The 18,093-nt window shown below is 42.0% G+C and overlaps 1 protein-coding gene across 5 annotated transcripts in view; it reads right to left on the bottom strand.

The window, feature by feature from the left end:
• Positions 1-18,093, bottom strand: part of TBC1D1 (TBC1 domain family member 1) — a 185,730-nt gene that overhangs the window by 110,468 nt on the left and 57,169 nt on the right. The window contains exon 1 of one of the 5 annotated variants that reach the window (XM_063457867.1): positions 9,584-9,774. The exons of the other annotated variants lie outside the window; for them this stretch is intronic. Within the exon in view, the coding sequence (XP_063313937.1) occupies positions 9,584-9,655 (72 nt within the window). The 5' untranslated portion in view covers positions 9,656-9,774. Of the gene's footprint in view, positions 1-9,583; positions 9,775-18,093 lie in introns of those variants that run through there. 5 annotated transcript variants of the gene reach the window in all.

Here is an 18,093-nt window from a genome sequence, read left to right as displayed (position 1 = left end):
GGATAGAGACTGATACGGTATCCTCCCAGACTCATCAAGTATACCATTCCTTTTATGAAGAGATGAGTATAGATAATAAGATCCCCCATAATGCTAAGAACCTGTTCATTGATCTAGTTGAAAGTATTGCCGGTAGTCTTAATGTTACCAACTGTTATGTGTGTGGAGGTACTAACATGGGAGACCAATGGCCTTGGGAAGCAAAGGAGGTAATGTCCGGTTCTGAGGCAGTTGACCAACTAATATCTACACAAGCCGATTATCATTTGAGTGTTAGAGGTAAATCTGAGTGGAGATTAAAGACCTCCATCATAGGTTATGTTTGCATAGCAAGGAAAGGAATAATGTATAATACTTCTGTAGGAGAATTAACTTGTCTAGGGCAAAAAGCTTATGATGATGATACTAAAAATACAACTTGGTGGTCGGCTTCAAATGTCTCAGAACCATCTAACCCGTTTGCTAGATACGCCAATTTAAAGGATGTGTGGTTTGATCTATCACATCTACCTGGAGAGCCCCAGCAAATTTGTACTGGATCTGTGGTAAGAAAGCCTATTCGGAGCTGCCACGGGACTGGGAAGGGGCATGTGTGTTGGGTATGCTCAAACCATCCTTCTTCTTGTTACCTATTGAAACAGGTGAGACTTTAGGTGTTAAAGTGTATGATGTGAATCATAGGAAGAAAAGGGGACCCCTAGAGATAGGCACCTGGGAAGATAATGAATGGCCTCCCCAGCGTATTATAGATTATTATGGGCCAGCCACGTGGGCAGAAGATGGTACCTTTGGTTATAGAACCCCTATTTATATGCTCAACCGCATTATAAGATTACAGGCGGTGGTTGAGATTATCACTAATGAAACATCACAAGCGCTCAATCTCCTAGTGAAACATAATACCAGGATGAGGACAGCAGTATACCAGAATAGATTAGCCTTGGATTACCTTTTGGCAGTAGAGGGAGGTGTATGTGGGAAGTTTAACCTAAGCAATTGCTGTCTTCAAATAGATGACGAAGGGCAAGCAATAGCTGAGCTTACTAGCCATATGGTTAAACTAGCGCATGTGCCTACTCAGGTATGGAAAGGGTATAATCCAAGTAGTTGGTTTGGTAGCTGGTATGAGTGGTTTGGAGGGCTTAAGGCAGTGGTAGGTGGAGTCCTACTGATTTTCCTGTTGTGTCTACTCCTACCGTGTCTTATACCCTTAGTAGTTAGGTCTGTGCAAAGCCTGATAGCGAATATAGCAGAGAGGAAGGCTGCTGCACAGATAATGGCGATATATAAGTATAGGGCTCTAGATCAGGGAGAACCAATGCAGGAAGATGAATGTTGAAGATTCACATCATAAGATAAGTCTGGTCTGGTTCAAGGTAACTTGCGGTGTAAGCAAAACTAAGGTTATGTGATGCCTCAAGTAATTGTAAAATATCAAGAGGCATCAAAGGGGGGAATGTGGTGTTATCTCGGTAAAAATAAATTTAGTAGGCCGAGATTACCACGTGGCATGTGTACGTGCATATGCTGACGTATCGATCAGTTGGTTGCACGAGGCAAGATACGATCAGTAGTGTACGGAGCATGTGCAAGAATACAGGATGTAGTATTCCCCTCCTCCATTGTGCTGGACAGGCCATGCGGTCAAGCAGGAAGTTAATTCTTATATTGTATTGATTGGTCAAGAGAATGTGCGGGTGGAGCTTAATATGGGAGGAGTTATGTGCCTATAGAAGGAGCCTGCACTATTGTCCGGGGCTCAGAACTTGCTGTATTTTGGTGACGCTAGTCCCTCTGAGTCCCGATCGGTGATCCAATAAAGAATCTCTTCCTTCCTGAAGAAACCTGTGTCCATCTCTCTGTGCTTGGCTTCCGTCAGTTTCTCCGGTATCAGAACCAGAAGTTTTGGCTGGGTTGGTGATGAAGTGGTTAAATGATTGAAAGAGCCTACTTTCTATAAATATATACTTTGTGTAGCGGTTGTTTATTCTGCGACTAAAGCCATATAGTCTGCATGCCAAATTTGGCAACAATTTCGTTTTTAAGCCATAATTCAACCCTTGCCATATTTGTTTTGTAGCGTCCATAAATTAATCAAAATTCTAGACACATGAGGTAATTTTCACAAATCAGGACTAATAAGGGACTCTATCTGGAGTTTGTTTTTCCTTTAGTAACAATAGTTGAGTAAGTTATAAGCAATAATGGGGAACTAATATATTAAATGTACATATGGAATATTAGAAGAAAGCCACGTCTATCGTTCAAAAAAACAAAACAATATATGTATGTATTTATGAACTTAAGGAGGAATTGTGGAGTAAACACACAGAGAGAATGGTGTGTGTGTTTACTCTCTCCATTTTCTCTGTGTGTTTACTCCACAATTCCTCCTTAAGTTCATACATACATAGTTTTGTTTTTTTGAACGATAGACGTGGCTTTCTTCTAATATCCCATATGTACATTTAATATTTTAGTTCCCCATTATTGTGTATGTATATATCTATATCTATATCTATATATCTATATATCTATATCTCTCTATATATATCTATATATCTATCTATATCTATCTATATCTATCTATATATATATATATACACACACACACACACACACACACACATATATATACACACACATATATACACACACACAATGGAAGAATAAGCGAAACAATTAAGCTAAATTGGTGACTTGGGAACCTAACTAGTTGCCAAGTGGAGATGAGAGGCTCTACCTATGATATGGCTTGTTGGGTACGTTTGCCACTGAGTGTTGTGGCAGGGTGTTGGCCTCTCGGTGAGGATTAAAGAGATTCAAAATAAGTTGGCTGTGACAGGTGAGGCCCTAACTGCTTTTGCCAAGAGGGCGGAGATGCGAGGCAGCAACTATGAATTGGCCTGAGGGGCAAATACCTCCGTAGTGGAGGATGGTAGTGATAGGTTCCAGATTCTCAGGAGTGTGGGAGAGAGGGCCGTATGGAAAAAACTTGAGTGGGCCCAACGAGGCCATGTGTAATATTGAAATGTAGTATGAAAGGTTGTATTTCTTTGACCCTCGTGTATCTGGAAATTGATGTAATTGCCCAAATGAGGGGCCGAAATTGTCATAGTGCCCGTGGAGGGCCACGTGTAAACGCATGTGTAAACGCATGGAGTGAAGGTCTAGTGAGGGCCATGTGTAGAGATATTGTAGTGGAAGGCAGAGTGCTCAATGTTAGTCCTGAGCTGCTGGATGGAGAAATAGGGCTGTATGAGGGGTACGGATGTATGGAACAAACAAAAGAAGGATAAGCATACTAAGGTGCTGGTGTTGTGAAATGGCCAATAATGAAGCACTAGCGTTTGGTCCAGTCCATTTGTAAAGGTAGGGATAGTAGTTAGGCTAGAAAGATGATAATGTGGAATGCAGTGGGGGCTGACTATAAGGCCCATGCCAATGGATGACCAGTATACAACCAACACAATAGATTATGTGGTGTCTCAATGTAGGTGACTTGTGACAACATTGCCAATACTGTGCAAGTGACAGTATGTGAAGCAAGGATACCATGTATGGCATAAGGGATTATCGTACCATGGAGTTTTGCAGGCAGTCTTAGGGTCATATAGGGTGTTGGTATAGGCCTAGCAAGTATAAGTGGTGTAATGAAATGTTGTACGAAAGAGTGGTGTATACATAATACCCCCATGAAGCAGGAAGGTATTTCTGCAAAGCCCAAATGATGGGCTGAATTGGTCGTATTGGGCTGCCCACAGAGGGCCATACGTTAGGAATGAAATGAAGGTCCAGTATGGCCGCGTGTGAAGGCATTGGACCTGAAACAAGACCAGGTTAACATTTACTCCCAACCTTGCTTTATGTGAGCAGTTTCAATATAATACCGATGAAGGATATAATAAACTCACCTAAATAGATATAGGTGAACCGAAGGGCTTAATGTGAGGTAAAGATAATGTTCATAATGAGAGATTACAATTACCCCATGAGATTGGCCAAATGAGGGTCTTAAGGATAGGTATGTTGTCGATAACATGTAGTATCATGGGGTAGTATGCAACCCCTGTAAGACCAATGTAATGCAAATGAAATGCCCAAATGAGGTGCCGAATTAGGACATGGCATGTTGCCCACAATGGGGCATATGACCACACATTGTAAAGGCCTAGTGAGTGCCACGAGTAGGAGATTGCGTATAATACCAGAAGGTGTTAAGTTAATCCAGCCTCTAGTGGCTGGATTAACTTCCATGCTTCGCACTGTGAAAAATCACAGTGAGAAGATGCTGACGTCCATAGGAAAGCATTAAGAAATGCTTTCCTATGGACTGATTAAATGCGCGTGGCTCTTGCCACGCATGCGCATTCAACGCTGACGTCAGAAGGGAGCCCGGCGCTGGTGAAAGGAAAGTGATTAACCCCTTCCTCACCCTTCAGCCCGGCGGGAGTGGGGCCTTAAGACCCTATAGTATATACTATGTAATTTTGTTGTGTATCATAGATGACTTTACAGAGAGATCATCAATTTGTATTTTGTAGGAACAGTGGTCTTTTTTCTACTTTCATGAATTGGATATAGTTAGTGTATAATAAATAAATTTTTGGATATTTACACATTGATTATTTTTTCTTATGCATGTGAGTGCGGTATTAATATTGATGTTAAAGATCCTATAGGGTCAGGAAAACGACTTTGTTTTCCTGGCACTATAGTGGTCCTTTAAGTGGATGAGATTGAACTGTATAAGGAAAACCTGCGCAGTCAAATTCATTGAAGGTGGAAAATTGATGTGCTTGAGTGGTCGAATGAGGCCATAGCAGACAATAAATCATAAAATGCAATAATCAAATTGAAAGCCCATACCAGGTGGTAGCAGCCCTGTAGGGCATGTTAAGACACTCGTAATGTAGGGTTTATTAAGACTCACTTGTAAATTGCTTATAGCAGGAGAAAACTGACTCAAAGGGGCACTCCATACCCCCAGAGGACTTTAAAAAATATATATATTTTAAAGTGCAGTCTTCAGTACAAATTGACACCTCCATAAATCAACCCCTCCCCAATCCGCCCAGCAGAGCCAAACTCAAGAGGCAGCAACTGCCTGGGCAGGGTTAGAAGGGGAGGGCAGGCAGAAGTAGCAGGCTAGAGAACTGCAGATTTTGCAAGCAGTTTTAGATTTTACCCAGTTTTGTAGAGGGGAAAAAATAATGTGTGAATAGTAACAGCCATGGCTGGACCAGACACAGAGGTGCCCCATAAGCTTCGAGGGAGGAGGCTCTTTACTAGAGTGAAGTAAAATGAATATGTGCATGGCCGCCCTAGGCCAAGATCAGCTTGCCTGGAGTTAAGGCAGTTTGTGTTGATAGTCTTTGAACAGGATGTAAATGGATCTGTACTGAACCAGACAGTCTCAGCCCAGAGGGAGGGGCGACCGGTGTATTTTTTGCAATATCCCCTCCCACAGGTGCAGCCTTTCACAACATACACACATATACATATACACACACACACACACACACCTCAACACGTTCTGCAGTGCTGTAAATGAGCTCAATTGGTGCAAGTAAAAAAGATAAAAGGTAGACTTTATTGGCAAATACAGAAGGAGTTAAGGGCCCTATTCAGTGAGAACTTACAATTTAGATCAGCTGTTCTGAAAATGTGGTACGTGAAAAAAAAAAGAAAGAAATTTAAATCAGCAATGGCGGAACATATACAGGTGTCATCAAGTTGTGCGCTGCAACACTTTAACAGCGCACGTGGGCCCCTGTAATATTGCAGCGATCTGAGGAAGTGAGAGCCTGTCACTTCCTCCCAGCTAAACAAAGGAGGAAGAGCCAGCCTGGCATCCCAGATACCAAATGAAAGGTACGGTGGATTAGCCTGGCGGAGGCATCCAGGATGTTCGTTATTGTGGGCTAGTAGTGTCAGCGTTCCAAAACCGTTGTATTTGTGGGAAATACTGCATAGTTTGTTGCATGTAGATTAAGAAACATTACAGGTTTAGATTGGAGTCAAATTCAACTCCAAGGCAGTGTACATGGAGGAGTGATTGAGAGACAGTGATGCAATAAACAGTGATAGACCAGTGGAAAATTAGAGTAGCGCTAGGGGGTCTTGGATCATTAGGTGGCAACAGGCCATACAGGAAGAATTGCCAGACAAGCAGTCACTGACATGAGAAAGGACAGAGGTAGATAAGAGAGAACAATTGATACAAGAGAGCTGTGACTAGAGACCATGAGAGCAGAGAGTCTGTAGGAGGAGGGGGTCGTCAACTGTGACAAAGGCAGCTGAGAGGTCAAGTACGATAAGAATAGAGTAGTGGTCATTGCCTTTGCAGAAAGTATGTCCTTGGTAACCTGAAGTCAAGTGTTGGAGATGAAAGCTAGAATGCAGGGGACCAAGCAAGGACACAAAGTTGGTTAATTGGTGATAAACTTTTTTTTTTTTTTTTTGTAGTTTTGATTTTAGAGAAAGCAATGATATGGGGTGGTAGTTTGTAGGAGACTTTGGGTCAAGGGAGGGATTCCTAAGTATGGGAGGGACCTTTGCATGTCTGTAAGAGAATGATGAAGAACGTTTGAATAAGACTGAGGACCGACAACAAGGAATTAGAAATGAGAAGGTACTAAATGTGATTGAGTAGGATAAGGCAAGCAGAAGACATTAAACAACAAACTTCATATTCGGTGGCTGGAGGGATAAAGCAGAAAGTCGCAGTGGGGGGGGGGGGGGGGGAGGGAGAGATAGAAGGGGCAGAAGGAATATTGCAAGCTTGTGTTGGGATGTTCCTTTGGAGAGAGTGGTTTTTTTTTTCCCCCTTTTTATTTGAAGTAGTCTACAAGGTCATGAGAATTATAATTATTATAGCCATTTATATAGCGCAAACAGATTCCGTAGCGCTTTACAATATTATTAGAGGAGGGATTTAACTATAAATAGGACAATTACAAAATACTTATAGGAACTATCGGTTGAAGAGGGCCCTACTCAAACGAGCTTACAGGACTAAATTCAGATGAGGAAGTGGTACAGGTGGGTAGTTGAGAGACTTGAAAGTAGAGATAAGTCACTTAGGCTAAGTGAAGGGCTGAATTGTATAAATGGAGAATACGTTTATAGTGGATGAAGTCAGCTTCAGTTCGAGATTTCTTCCAGATACGCTCAGCAGTGAAGGAGCACGCTTTGCAAGAGGCACTAAAGTGACAGGGCTGTAACAGATTGCAGTTGGGAGGGAGGAAGAGTGTGTAATGCAGAACAGAGTGCTGCTGTACGATTATGGCATGTTGAATACGTTTCACGAATTGGAGAAATCAAGATCATGGAGATTTCTGCTAGTGTGGGGTGAGAGAGTGGGTTTAGTCAAATATGTAGGCATGCATGTATGATGAATATATAAATATATTATATGAAAGAGGGTGGAAGTCTAAAATGTCAAATATAGACTAGAGGTAGAAAACTACCAGGTCAATGGTGTTTCCAGCACGGTAAGTAGGAAGATGTGAGTGGTAGAAGTTTAGAGGCAGTAGGAGCTGGAGGATGATCAATCGGGATGCTGATGCGTTCAAGTATTCGTAATGGTACATTTGGAGAGAGAAATTGAAGTAGCCAGGCAGCAAAGTTGTCAACAAACAGGTGAATACAGTAAACTTCAAACAGAAGAAAAGGAGAGAGATGGGAGTGGAGACAGGAACGGATAGTTGCAGAAGTAGGGGGGCAGCAAGATCCCAACACAGCTATCATGTTTTCACCTAGCCTAGGCGTAAGATAAAGTGAAGTCCACTATGTGTGAGAGCAGCAATGGAAGCTGTGTCAGAACAAGCGTGTAAGGTTTCACCAAGTGCTAGGAGGTAGTTAGAGTGCTGTGAGTTTGTTGCACACAGAGCAAGTGTTCCAGAGAGCACAAGAAAAGAAAGGGGATAAGCGAAAGGTTAACCGAAAGGAGATATTTGTTAGAATTGTGTGACAGTGTGGGGAGTGTAACAGACTAGGATTAGGGGACATGTCACCAGCAATAGTAGAAGTGAGAGAAGATTAAAGCGAGTTTTGGGAACAACTGGAGACACGAAAATTTGCGGCGGAAAGGTTTGTTTATAAAAACAAAAACACACAATGTTCATGTGGCACTTGTCTCCCTCTTGAATAAGCATTGGGAGGTTAGTGGGCATTCACGGCAAAATGCCAGTCAAATGGGCTCTGTGAGACCACTTATTTATATAGCGCCAGCAAGTTCCGTAGCGCTGTATCTGAATGAAATAGGGTTTTACTCTATTTTGGTATTAGCACCTCTAGTGACGGTCAGAGTTTTCATATGTGGGTTAAAAACAGGGGCACGGTCCCGAAACCCCTTTATTGAGCTGAATCGGGCTGGGTGCCTATAGTGTCCCTATCATAGAACTAACAAATGCTCAATGCAGTAAGTGCCATGTTTTACCGAATAAATAGTATTTCCATAAGAACAAACAAACATAACAATAAACGGTGGATTAGGGTTGTCAGCAGTAATTACAAACAGGAGACCCTTTCGTCATAAAGACAGGAGATTTCAGTAGCAATGCCTTTCATTACGGACCATGTAGAGTTTTACATCAGCACGTATTAAACAGTCTCAGGATAAGATTTCTATACAGCAACAGCTACACTAAAAAGGATATTCTTAGATTACAAAATTCATACAAAAAACGTCACAAATGGAATTTGCTTTACAGTTTTTTTGCCATGTCTAGAAACAAAATTTTCTTTTTTTTTCTTTTATTACAAAAGAGAACTTTTTCAATGTAATCATTACAGGTACCATAAAACGGATTCACTGTGCCCACAGATTATAAATATGAGGGTCTCTGAGTGACGTAAGAATGTAACACACTGCCATCCTGCTGGCAGTCACCTTGTCGACCCGTACCAGCGATTGGCTGGGGACCACACAGTTGCTGTCATAGCAATAAAGATGTAAAATTACGGTTCTCCACGTTCTATGACCTGAAAGTAATTAAAACACCATCTGCTTGTTAAGCAGTTACCACAGAAGAGAAGGAGACAATTTTAGTTTGCATTACATACAATGACTTTCCATAGCCATATATAGTATATCTAACATCACTGCAACGTTCCCAAGAAGTGGGTAATGTTTTTTCCTTTAAGTATTTTTTTTTTTCCCCTGTGGCTTCAACTACAGATTTAAGAAACAAAAACGATGAATGTCAATAGCTTTTAGGCAATATCCACCCAAAGACGCGTGTGCATGAAGCAGTCTCGGCTTATTCCAAAGAAAGTTATCTGTACCTCTAGGCAAATTGAGACGCTGGAATGGACCTGCACAAAATGTACACATTTTGTATTCTGATAAAATTAATTCTTAACTTATAACCCAATTCTAGCCAACACATAGAACACATTAAATAAATACTTCATGGGAATCCCATTGTTCTGACAACCATAACTTGAATTGTGAAACGCATAACCACTCAAAACCAAAATACATCCAACACAAACACACACACAAAACACCAAAGACACTTAAGATTAGGCATTATAAGCCTTGCCAGTTTTACGAATGAATGAATGAATATTTTACCTTAGCCAGCCAGCTAAACAATGGTGACATCTTTCCTACTCTGCAAACAGCAGTGTTGTAATGCAAAACCATCCATCCACCAAGTTGCTAAAATAGAATCACCAGCATTTTTTCCCTAAACTGTGATAGGGAAGTCCTGGGCTCCTGGGAGCAGGAGTTGAACAGTGGAAGCCCCATTCTGCCTGAGCTTTCACTTCCCAGAGCCAGCAGTCAGTATGATGTCATTGTGGTTAAGACAACCCAGTCTGAGAGCTGGGAGGGGAATGGGGAGGAAGAAAAAAAAAAGAAAAAAAAAGTTGCACCAGCAAGTTTTTCACAGCAGATCATGTCTGTTCACAATTAAATGTACAGTAAGTGAGCGTGTTTGGGCTGACCCACCAGGCTTTATAAAATAAAAACACACAACAGCATCAGATTATGTGTGGCATGTATTATTGCTGAATCAAGAAAAAAAATTAAATTAAAAATAAAAATTAGGTTTTGTACTTTGCTTTACAAACAAATGACAGTAAACTAAACAATAGTTTTCTTCTATAAGCTAAAGATCAAAACAAACTAAAATTCTCCTCATTTCTTTTTACAAAGCACGATCTTATCCCACAGAACTGTAAAACAAGTAAACACAATTATATATATGCAGTTAGCCAATTAAAGGGACACTCCAGGCACCAAAACAACTTCATCTAAATGAAGTTGTTTTGGTACCAGGAGGCCCCTGTTGGCACTCTTACCTTAAGGGGTTAAACTGTTCTTGAACAGTTTAAACCCCCCAGGTTGCCTCCAGTGCCAGTCTCCACTCCTCCCCTGGGGTATTCCAAATTTTGAGAGTCAGGAAGCAGGGAGGGCTGAGAGTACCTTTGCAAGTATTTGGGCATTTGGGCATTTTAATTTATGGCCCCCACCCACCGCTCAGGGTTTTTTTTTTTTTTTTTTTTGTTTTTTTTTTTTAACAGTGAGAAGACACAGGCTGCTCACTGTTTAATAGACATGCCCCTACTAGCGGTATAGCGAGTAGGGGCAGAATTTACTAATACTAATCTTTACTTAGTATTAGTAAATGTGGCTGAAAGACTAATTTAGGTCTTTCAGCCTTGTGGTAGCTCCCTGATACCGTGGGAATTAGGGAGCCATCTACTAAGCGGCTGCAATATGCAGCGGCGGCACGAATCAGATCGGAGTTTCATTCATTCGAATGAAATTTGGATCCGAACAAAGTCCCGAATTGCATCCTAACATGAATGGAGAAACTGTTCTCAATCTGTTAGGACGCAATTCGGTAGTTTCGCAGGCGTTCTGTCTAAGTGACAGGACGTACGGGAATACTGACAGGACGCATCGCGGGAACAGGGAGGAAAGCCAAGAATTGTGGGGAAATTTTTCTGACCACCGGAAATGAAGCACACTGTGCTCCTCTGCTGGTCAGAGATGGTTAGGCGTAGGAAACCTCCATAAGAGAAATAGTCCCTACTTTGTCTTAAAGTGTTTTAAAGAAAACTAGAGCAGACAGGAAGAAATGAATAACAGATACTGAGAGAGGGAGAGAAGAGGAATCAATTGGGGAAAGGCAAGTTCGGCATGACAGTGCCGCTTTAAAACTGAAAGGCAAATTATTATATGCGCATGTTAAACAATGGTCAGTGACAAAACTGGATGAGAACTCCAATTGTGTATCCTTTGGTCCTTAGAGGTCTTGAGAAAGACATATCTCAATTGATAAAATTTTATGTTGTGCGAAGTCGCTGCTTACTAGTTAACCCAATCTGTTTAGGTTACGCTCAGACATTACTCCAACTTGTGTTTAAGCTTGCTCATATAATATACAATGTGCAATTATTCATGCCACTGTTCAGCATGTAGATTTCTGTGTAAGCTGTTGTGGCGTATTCATGCTCTGTACTCACCTACACACACAATTTTTTTTTTATTTTTTTTAATTATATATGTTGCATTTCTCTCTTCTCCACCCCCTCCCTCCACCACCACCTTTCAAGCAGCAACTGGGTAGAAAATTAAAGACTGTTAGCAGACACTCTTAATCTGACTGTCAAATCACTATTGTAACCACCTGTAACCAACTACAGACATTGCTTCATTTGTTGTAGACTGTACATTTAAACATATCTCACAGCCCTCATCCCACAGTTACTTTCTTGTAAGCAAAAGTAGAACAAACCGTTCCCTATATATCCTATGGCATTCAGGCAATTATGGGGGGCTGAACTGATGTAATCTTGCAACTGGGGAAATATGGCCTAGTAATTAGAGGCCTTGTCAGACTTAAAGGAGAACACAGTGTAAAATGAAAGTCGTAATTGAGAAGCAATGCAGTGTTCACCAAACTGTATTTAGAGTTGTAGTATAAAAGGATTTCATTATTCTCACCCCAGGTTTGCAAGGGAAACAAGCAAGGATAGCAAGCTTAGAAAAAGAGACACTTCGGAGCCCTATAGAGAGTGAGTGTGTTAAAAACACCATCTAGCCCCCCTGACTAACCTAAATATAGTACAAAGCCTACATTTATTCCAGTCTGCTGCTGGCTCTGCCAGCATGGCTGACATCATCAGAAGTGTGGATCTCAGCCAATCACAATGCTTTCCCATAATAAAGTATTGGAATGGCAATGAGTGTCAAGGAGGCAGATCAGGGGCAGAGCCAGCACGAGCCAAACACAGCCCTGGACAATCAGAGTCTCCTCATTAGATTAATTGAATCAATGTGCATTATGTGCGCTGGGAAGGGAGAGCAGTGTCTCCATGCAGAAGGTGAAGACACTGAATACCAGTGCCTAGGGAATCACCTCCAGTAGCCATATAAGAAGTGTCCAGTGGATGTATCCCTAGGCTGTAATGTAAACACTGCCTTTTCTCTTAAGGGAAAAAAAAAAAAAAAAAAAAAAAAAAAAGGTGTTTAACTGCAAAAAGCTTGAGGGTATAAGTCTACTCACCAGAACAAATACAATAAGCTGTAGTTGTTCTGGTGACTTTAGTGTCCATTTAAAGAGAAACACCAGTGCCAGGAAAACGATCAGTTTTCCTGGCACTGGAGGGTCCCTCTCCCTCCCACCCCCCAATCCCCGGTTACTGAAGTAACTTACCTTCAGTAACTTACCTGAGGCAGCGGCGATGTCCCTCGCCGCTGTCTCCTCCTCCGCGATGCTCCTCCTGTCCATTGCGTCGGCCGGTGGCCCAGACTGATCCCGCCCACCGGCCGAGGAGACCTAATGCGCATGCGCATTACGTCTCCCCACAGGAAAGCATTGAAAAATCATTTCAATGCTTTCCTATGGGGTTTTGAGCGACGCTGGAGGTCCTCACACAGCGTTCTAGTTCTAGTAGACAGCCACTAGAGGTGGAGTTAACCCTGCAAGGTAATTATTGCAGTTTATGAAAAACTGCAATAATTACACTTGCAGGGTTAAGAGTAGTGGGAGTTGGCACCCAGACCACTCCAATGAGCAGAAGTGGTCTGGGTGCCTGGAGTGTCCCTTTAACCTTGTGACATCCCCCTTGGCTGTCAGACAACTGGTCCGGTGACTTCCTAAAAGATAGATAACATTGGGTCAGGTGGTATACCTCAAATTTTACTGAAAATTTTTTTTTATTTTTTTTAAAAAACACACCCTATTCCAGGCATGACCATGAGGGCCAGAAGGTGGCTGCAAACCACAAGAAGGCTAAACCATTGTGAAATTAGAACACCTTGGGAAAGATTTATCAAAAAGTACCAGATACCTTGAAGTCCAATTTTTGATGCAATATATCAAGCCTTTTGCTTTTTTTGGTCTCTAGCAATCAATCATTCTGAAATATGTGCAATTTTATCAGTGACACAAGAGATATCAATATTTTCAACACTTCATACATTTTTTTTTTTTTTTTTTAGTGTTTTGTCTCATTTCCCTTTTGTCCACCATTCTAATTTTGGCAGTGTTCAAAACTGGACATTTTAACAAACCTAATGGCAGTTTGCTATAAAGAAAACCATCACTTTCAAAGTGATAATTAGATGTGACACACACACACACACACACACACTCTCTCTCTCTCTCTGATCAGGTTCGTTTAGTGGGAAGGAAAGGCTATGCCTTCTATACATATAGACTACATTTTGTTTTTTCTTGGTGTTCACACTTAAATCCCGATCAGTGTATGATCACCGGTAAATGATTGCCATACGGACAGTAGAGGTTTCACTTGGAAGAGTGCAGTTACAGCCCCTTTTGTTCTTGTACTAACTAAGTAAAGTAGAGACAAAAGCAGGGCAGATTTTTCCCAAGGGGAGGACAATAATGCTTAATTAGAACAGTACTGGGTGTGTATGGATTATCCAGTGCAGTGGCTCCCAAACTACCACAGATCAGGAAACACTTCAATAGGAGACAAGATTTCCAGGGCACACTTAAAGGCCATCTTCATCAGCAGGTTATACAGATCACATTTACTTCAATCCTTACTAGATAGAGATGATCGGTTTCATTTTAATTACTTTATTAAATTTCCAGATGGGAATCCAGATTCAATAAATAAGTACGTACAATCTTCATGTTCGGTGTCACAGTGCCTTAGTGCTTCTCTATGGAGCAGCATTAAACTGGCAGAGATCATTAGTCCATGAGGGGCAGCCACAGAGAAACTGATGTTTCTTCAAGAGAGAGTTTAACTGCTATAGGGGATTCCAACAATCTAAAGATGATCCAGAATACCAACATTATAATATATCTGTATGCATTTGTGTTGCTTAACCCCTTAAGGACACATGACAGGTCATGATTCCCTTTTATTCCGGAAGTTTGGTCCTTAAGGGGTTAAACTAAAGCTTTGTGGAAAGGGTTTCATTGATAGGTTGAAGACCTGCAGGACGGAAAAATCCAGAAAGACCTGCTAAAAAAAGAAAATAAATTATAGGGTCAACTGTAAATTTTCAAGGTGGATGATTAATGTCCTTAGGTGGTTTGTAAGGCCAAGTGTGCTTGTTCCAGCCTCCAGCCCCCCCCCCCCCCCCCCCACTCCCCCAAGACTGGCATGAAAAAAAAAAAAAAAAAAACTCTAAACCCATGGAGCACATTTGAGATGAAGTATGGGATTATATTAGACTGGCAGTTGGCATTTCAACATCTGTGACTGTCCACACCAACGGCAGTCAAATCCTGTTGGAACGTTCCAATATGAACCGAGATAATTTGTCCAAAGAATCAAAAAAACCAAAATAAATGGACGGGGGAGACAGAGCAACTTATCCCATTACTCAGGAATAATGAACAAGCACAAAATTCTGCCCTTATTCTTTGAGGTGAGAATACTGATCCAATTAAATGTGCTTAATACCAGCTACAATCTGAGCACGATTAAATTGGGCTTGAAGGATTTTAGATTTCTCAGAGTTTAAGATTTTATCACATCATGGGAAATTAACTTTTCTATTTGCTACTTAAAACTACTTAATAACAGTCTCTGAACAAGTTCTTAAGTGATTATGTGTTATAGAATTTGTGGTTGGCATTAAATCTTGTAATAATTAGTGTATAGGCAGGGTAGAAGAAGGGAGAATGCTCGTGCACAACCAAGGATCCTGGATGATGGCAGCACTAAATAGAATGTAAACAGCCATATCTATCGGTCATGGTACTCGCAATTATAATACGCAGTAAATTAAATGTCATCTCTAGTTCTGCTACATGGCTACCATTTTGTTGCTTGATGCCCTTCCTTTTGCATCTTTATACTCCACACTTCTCTAGTCTGTAAGCTCACCCAAGCAGGATCCTCATCTACCGATTGTTCCTGTATCATTTAATATTCCCCTACATAATATTGTAAAGTGCTGCGGAATAAGTTAGTGCTATGTAAATGCCCTATTATAATATTATTAATAATCATGGTAGCAGATATAGATTTATATTTATTAGCTTCCCTTTATACATGATGTATATTTCTATGGTTAGTGTTACAGAGGGGTGCAAAGTCTTAACATGCAAGAAATAACTAAAATAAAAAGTAGTTCTAGTTAACTTGTATCCATTCCATGCCGTTCTCTTTTTTTTTCCCCTATATAGTCTTTATTTTGCCAACAGCATGAACAAGCATACATTACATTCAGTTTTGGTTACACCAGGTTTACATGTCAGTGCGATACGAGCATTGCTGCCATTCGATTGTTACATTTTATACAGCATTGAACAGTTAGTATGCTTATTACAAACAAATATTGGTTAGATATTTGCTCCTGAACTAGTTTAGCCTCATACCTAGGCTCGGACTGTGTGCATTCAGTATTGTGTTGGCAGAATTTGGGGGGGTGGGGGGGAGAACAGAAACATATGGGAGGGGAAGGTAAGTTTAACTTGGAGTGGAGACTTAGAGACCCCAGCCTTGCTACCCGGTGCCTGCACGTTCTAGTTATCGTTCTCATGATCATTCTTAGTCTTTCTTTGGGTGCTATAACAACAGTTGGACGGGTCTGGGTTGTGACCGGTAGTGCCTGAAGCATGAGGTGCTCTACTAGTTACGGGAACTCATGGCTTGAGGTTCCAGCTTGCCCATTCTTTGATCCTGGATCCTGCTGGCCATGTGTTCATAGGAGCTTATGACATCCATTCTCTCTGTAATTGCCACTATGGTGGGTACCGCTTTGCTTTTCCAGTTTTGGGCTAGTAGAATTTTTGCTACTGTAAGTATGTTTATTAGTACTTTCTTGTGGGGGTGCAGTAAGAGCCTGGATATCACATGTAGTAAGTAATGTTCTGGTCTCAACTGAATCAGGAGGCCGGTAGTGTTCACAATAAGGCCTTATATCCGTTTCCAGAATGTTCCTAATGCCTGACATTCCCAAAACATGTGTAGCATGGTACCCGCACCCCCCTCACAGCGCCAGCAGAGCCCAGAGGAACCCTTGTAGATATGCGCTAGTTTGTGCGGTACTAGGTACCATCTCATGGCTATTTTGCAGTATGCCTCCCATAGCAAAAGGCTCTTGGAAGCATTCTTCGTGTTTGTCATTGCCTCATACCATTGTGCCAATGTCAGTTGGTAGCCTAGCTCTCCCTCCCATTGTGTCATATAGGATCTTACTTCACCCGCTTGACCTTCCAGAAGGGCATTGTAGCACATGGACAGGGGTTTCCCTAGTTTAGTAGATAGGACCTGAGTGGTTAGTAGGGGTAGGTCTTTGGGCATTTCGTTTGTTCTGCACATATGGGGTAGCAATATGTTTTTTGTTCTAAGATAGAGGTACATGTCCCTTTGGGGAAGGAAAGATTTTCGCTGGAGATCAGGGAACGTTTGGATCTCGTCTCCCTCCAGTAGGTCCTTTACTTTATATATGCCCCTGGCTATCCAGCTCGCTGTGGGTAGGTCTGGGGAGAAAATGGTCATGGCCTCTAGCGGCGCTTCTCTGAAGAGCAGGTGTGGGTCCACAATCAGGTGGCTTCAAGTCCGCCATGAGCTCAGCATGAAACGGGAGCAGTGTGATAGGTACGCTCCATCAGGTTTGGCGGGGGCACTGGTCCACAATATGCGGGACGTGTGGTGTGGGTGCAGGTAGGCATCCTCCAGTGTTAGCCACAGAGGCTTTTGGGAGCTATCCTTGAGTCTCAGGATGTGTACGCCCTGTGCTAGAGATGTGGCTCTATAGTACATTTTGATGTCCGGTAGGCACAGGCCCCCTTTGGTGAAGGGGAAGCCTAGGTTGCGCTGGGCTACTCTTGGGGGCTTTCGTTTCCAGACGTGTGCATTAATAACCGATTGCATTAATTTGATCAGTTTGTTAGGGAGTGATATTGGAATCGTCCAGAAGAGGTATAAGATATGAGGCAGAGCCATCATTTTAATTGTATTTACTCAGCCCAACCAGGAGATCTCTAGGTTCTCCCATTTTTCCAGGGTCGTTCGCATTTTGTGTATTACAGGGTAGTGGTTCTCTTTAGGGATGGTTTGGTGGGTTTATGTCAGTTTGATCCCCAGATATGTGAGGGATGATTTGCGCCAGTCAAAGGTGTATTCGGAGGTTAGTTGCGTTTGTGTTTGGCGTGGAAGATTGATAGGTAATGCTTGTGTCTTGGCGGTGTTGTTCTTATAGAATGAAACCTCTCTGTACTCTGAGTAGTTCTAACAGTGCTGGGATGGAGCTGACGGGATGCGTTATGAACATGAGTATGTCGTCGGCAAATAAAGCCAACTTCTGTGTCCCGCCCGGGGTTGACAGGCCTTGGATCAGTGTACTACTATCTTTTATGAGCCGTGTTAGAGGTTCGAGGCATAGAATAAAGATAAGTGGTGATAGTGGACAGCCCTGGCGTGTGCCATTTTGTATGGTGAAGGGCACTGACAGGAAGCCGGTGCTAAAGACCCTTGCCGATGGACTCTGATAAAGGGCCAGGATACTTTTTAGAAAGGTCTGTGGGAGACCCATTTTAGCCAGGGTTTGTGCCATATATCCCCAGTGCAAGCGGTCGAACGCCTTTTCGGCGTCCAACGCCAGCACCAGGCCTTGTTGAGAGGAGTGGTTTGCCCAGT

This window comes from Pelobates fuscus, chromosome 6 (genome assembly GCF_036172605.1).
Source record: "Pelobates fuscus isolate aPelFus1 chromosome 6, aPelFus1.pri, whole genome shotgun sequence".
In the NCBI taxonomy this organism is placed as follows: Eukaryota; Metazoa; Chordata; class Amphibia; order Anura; family Pelobatidae; genus Pelobates; species Pelobates fuscus.
Note: the sequence above shows the minus strand (reverse complement) of the source record. Positions and strands in the feature narration are given on the sequence as shown.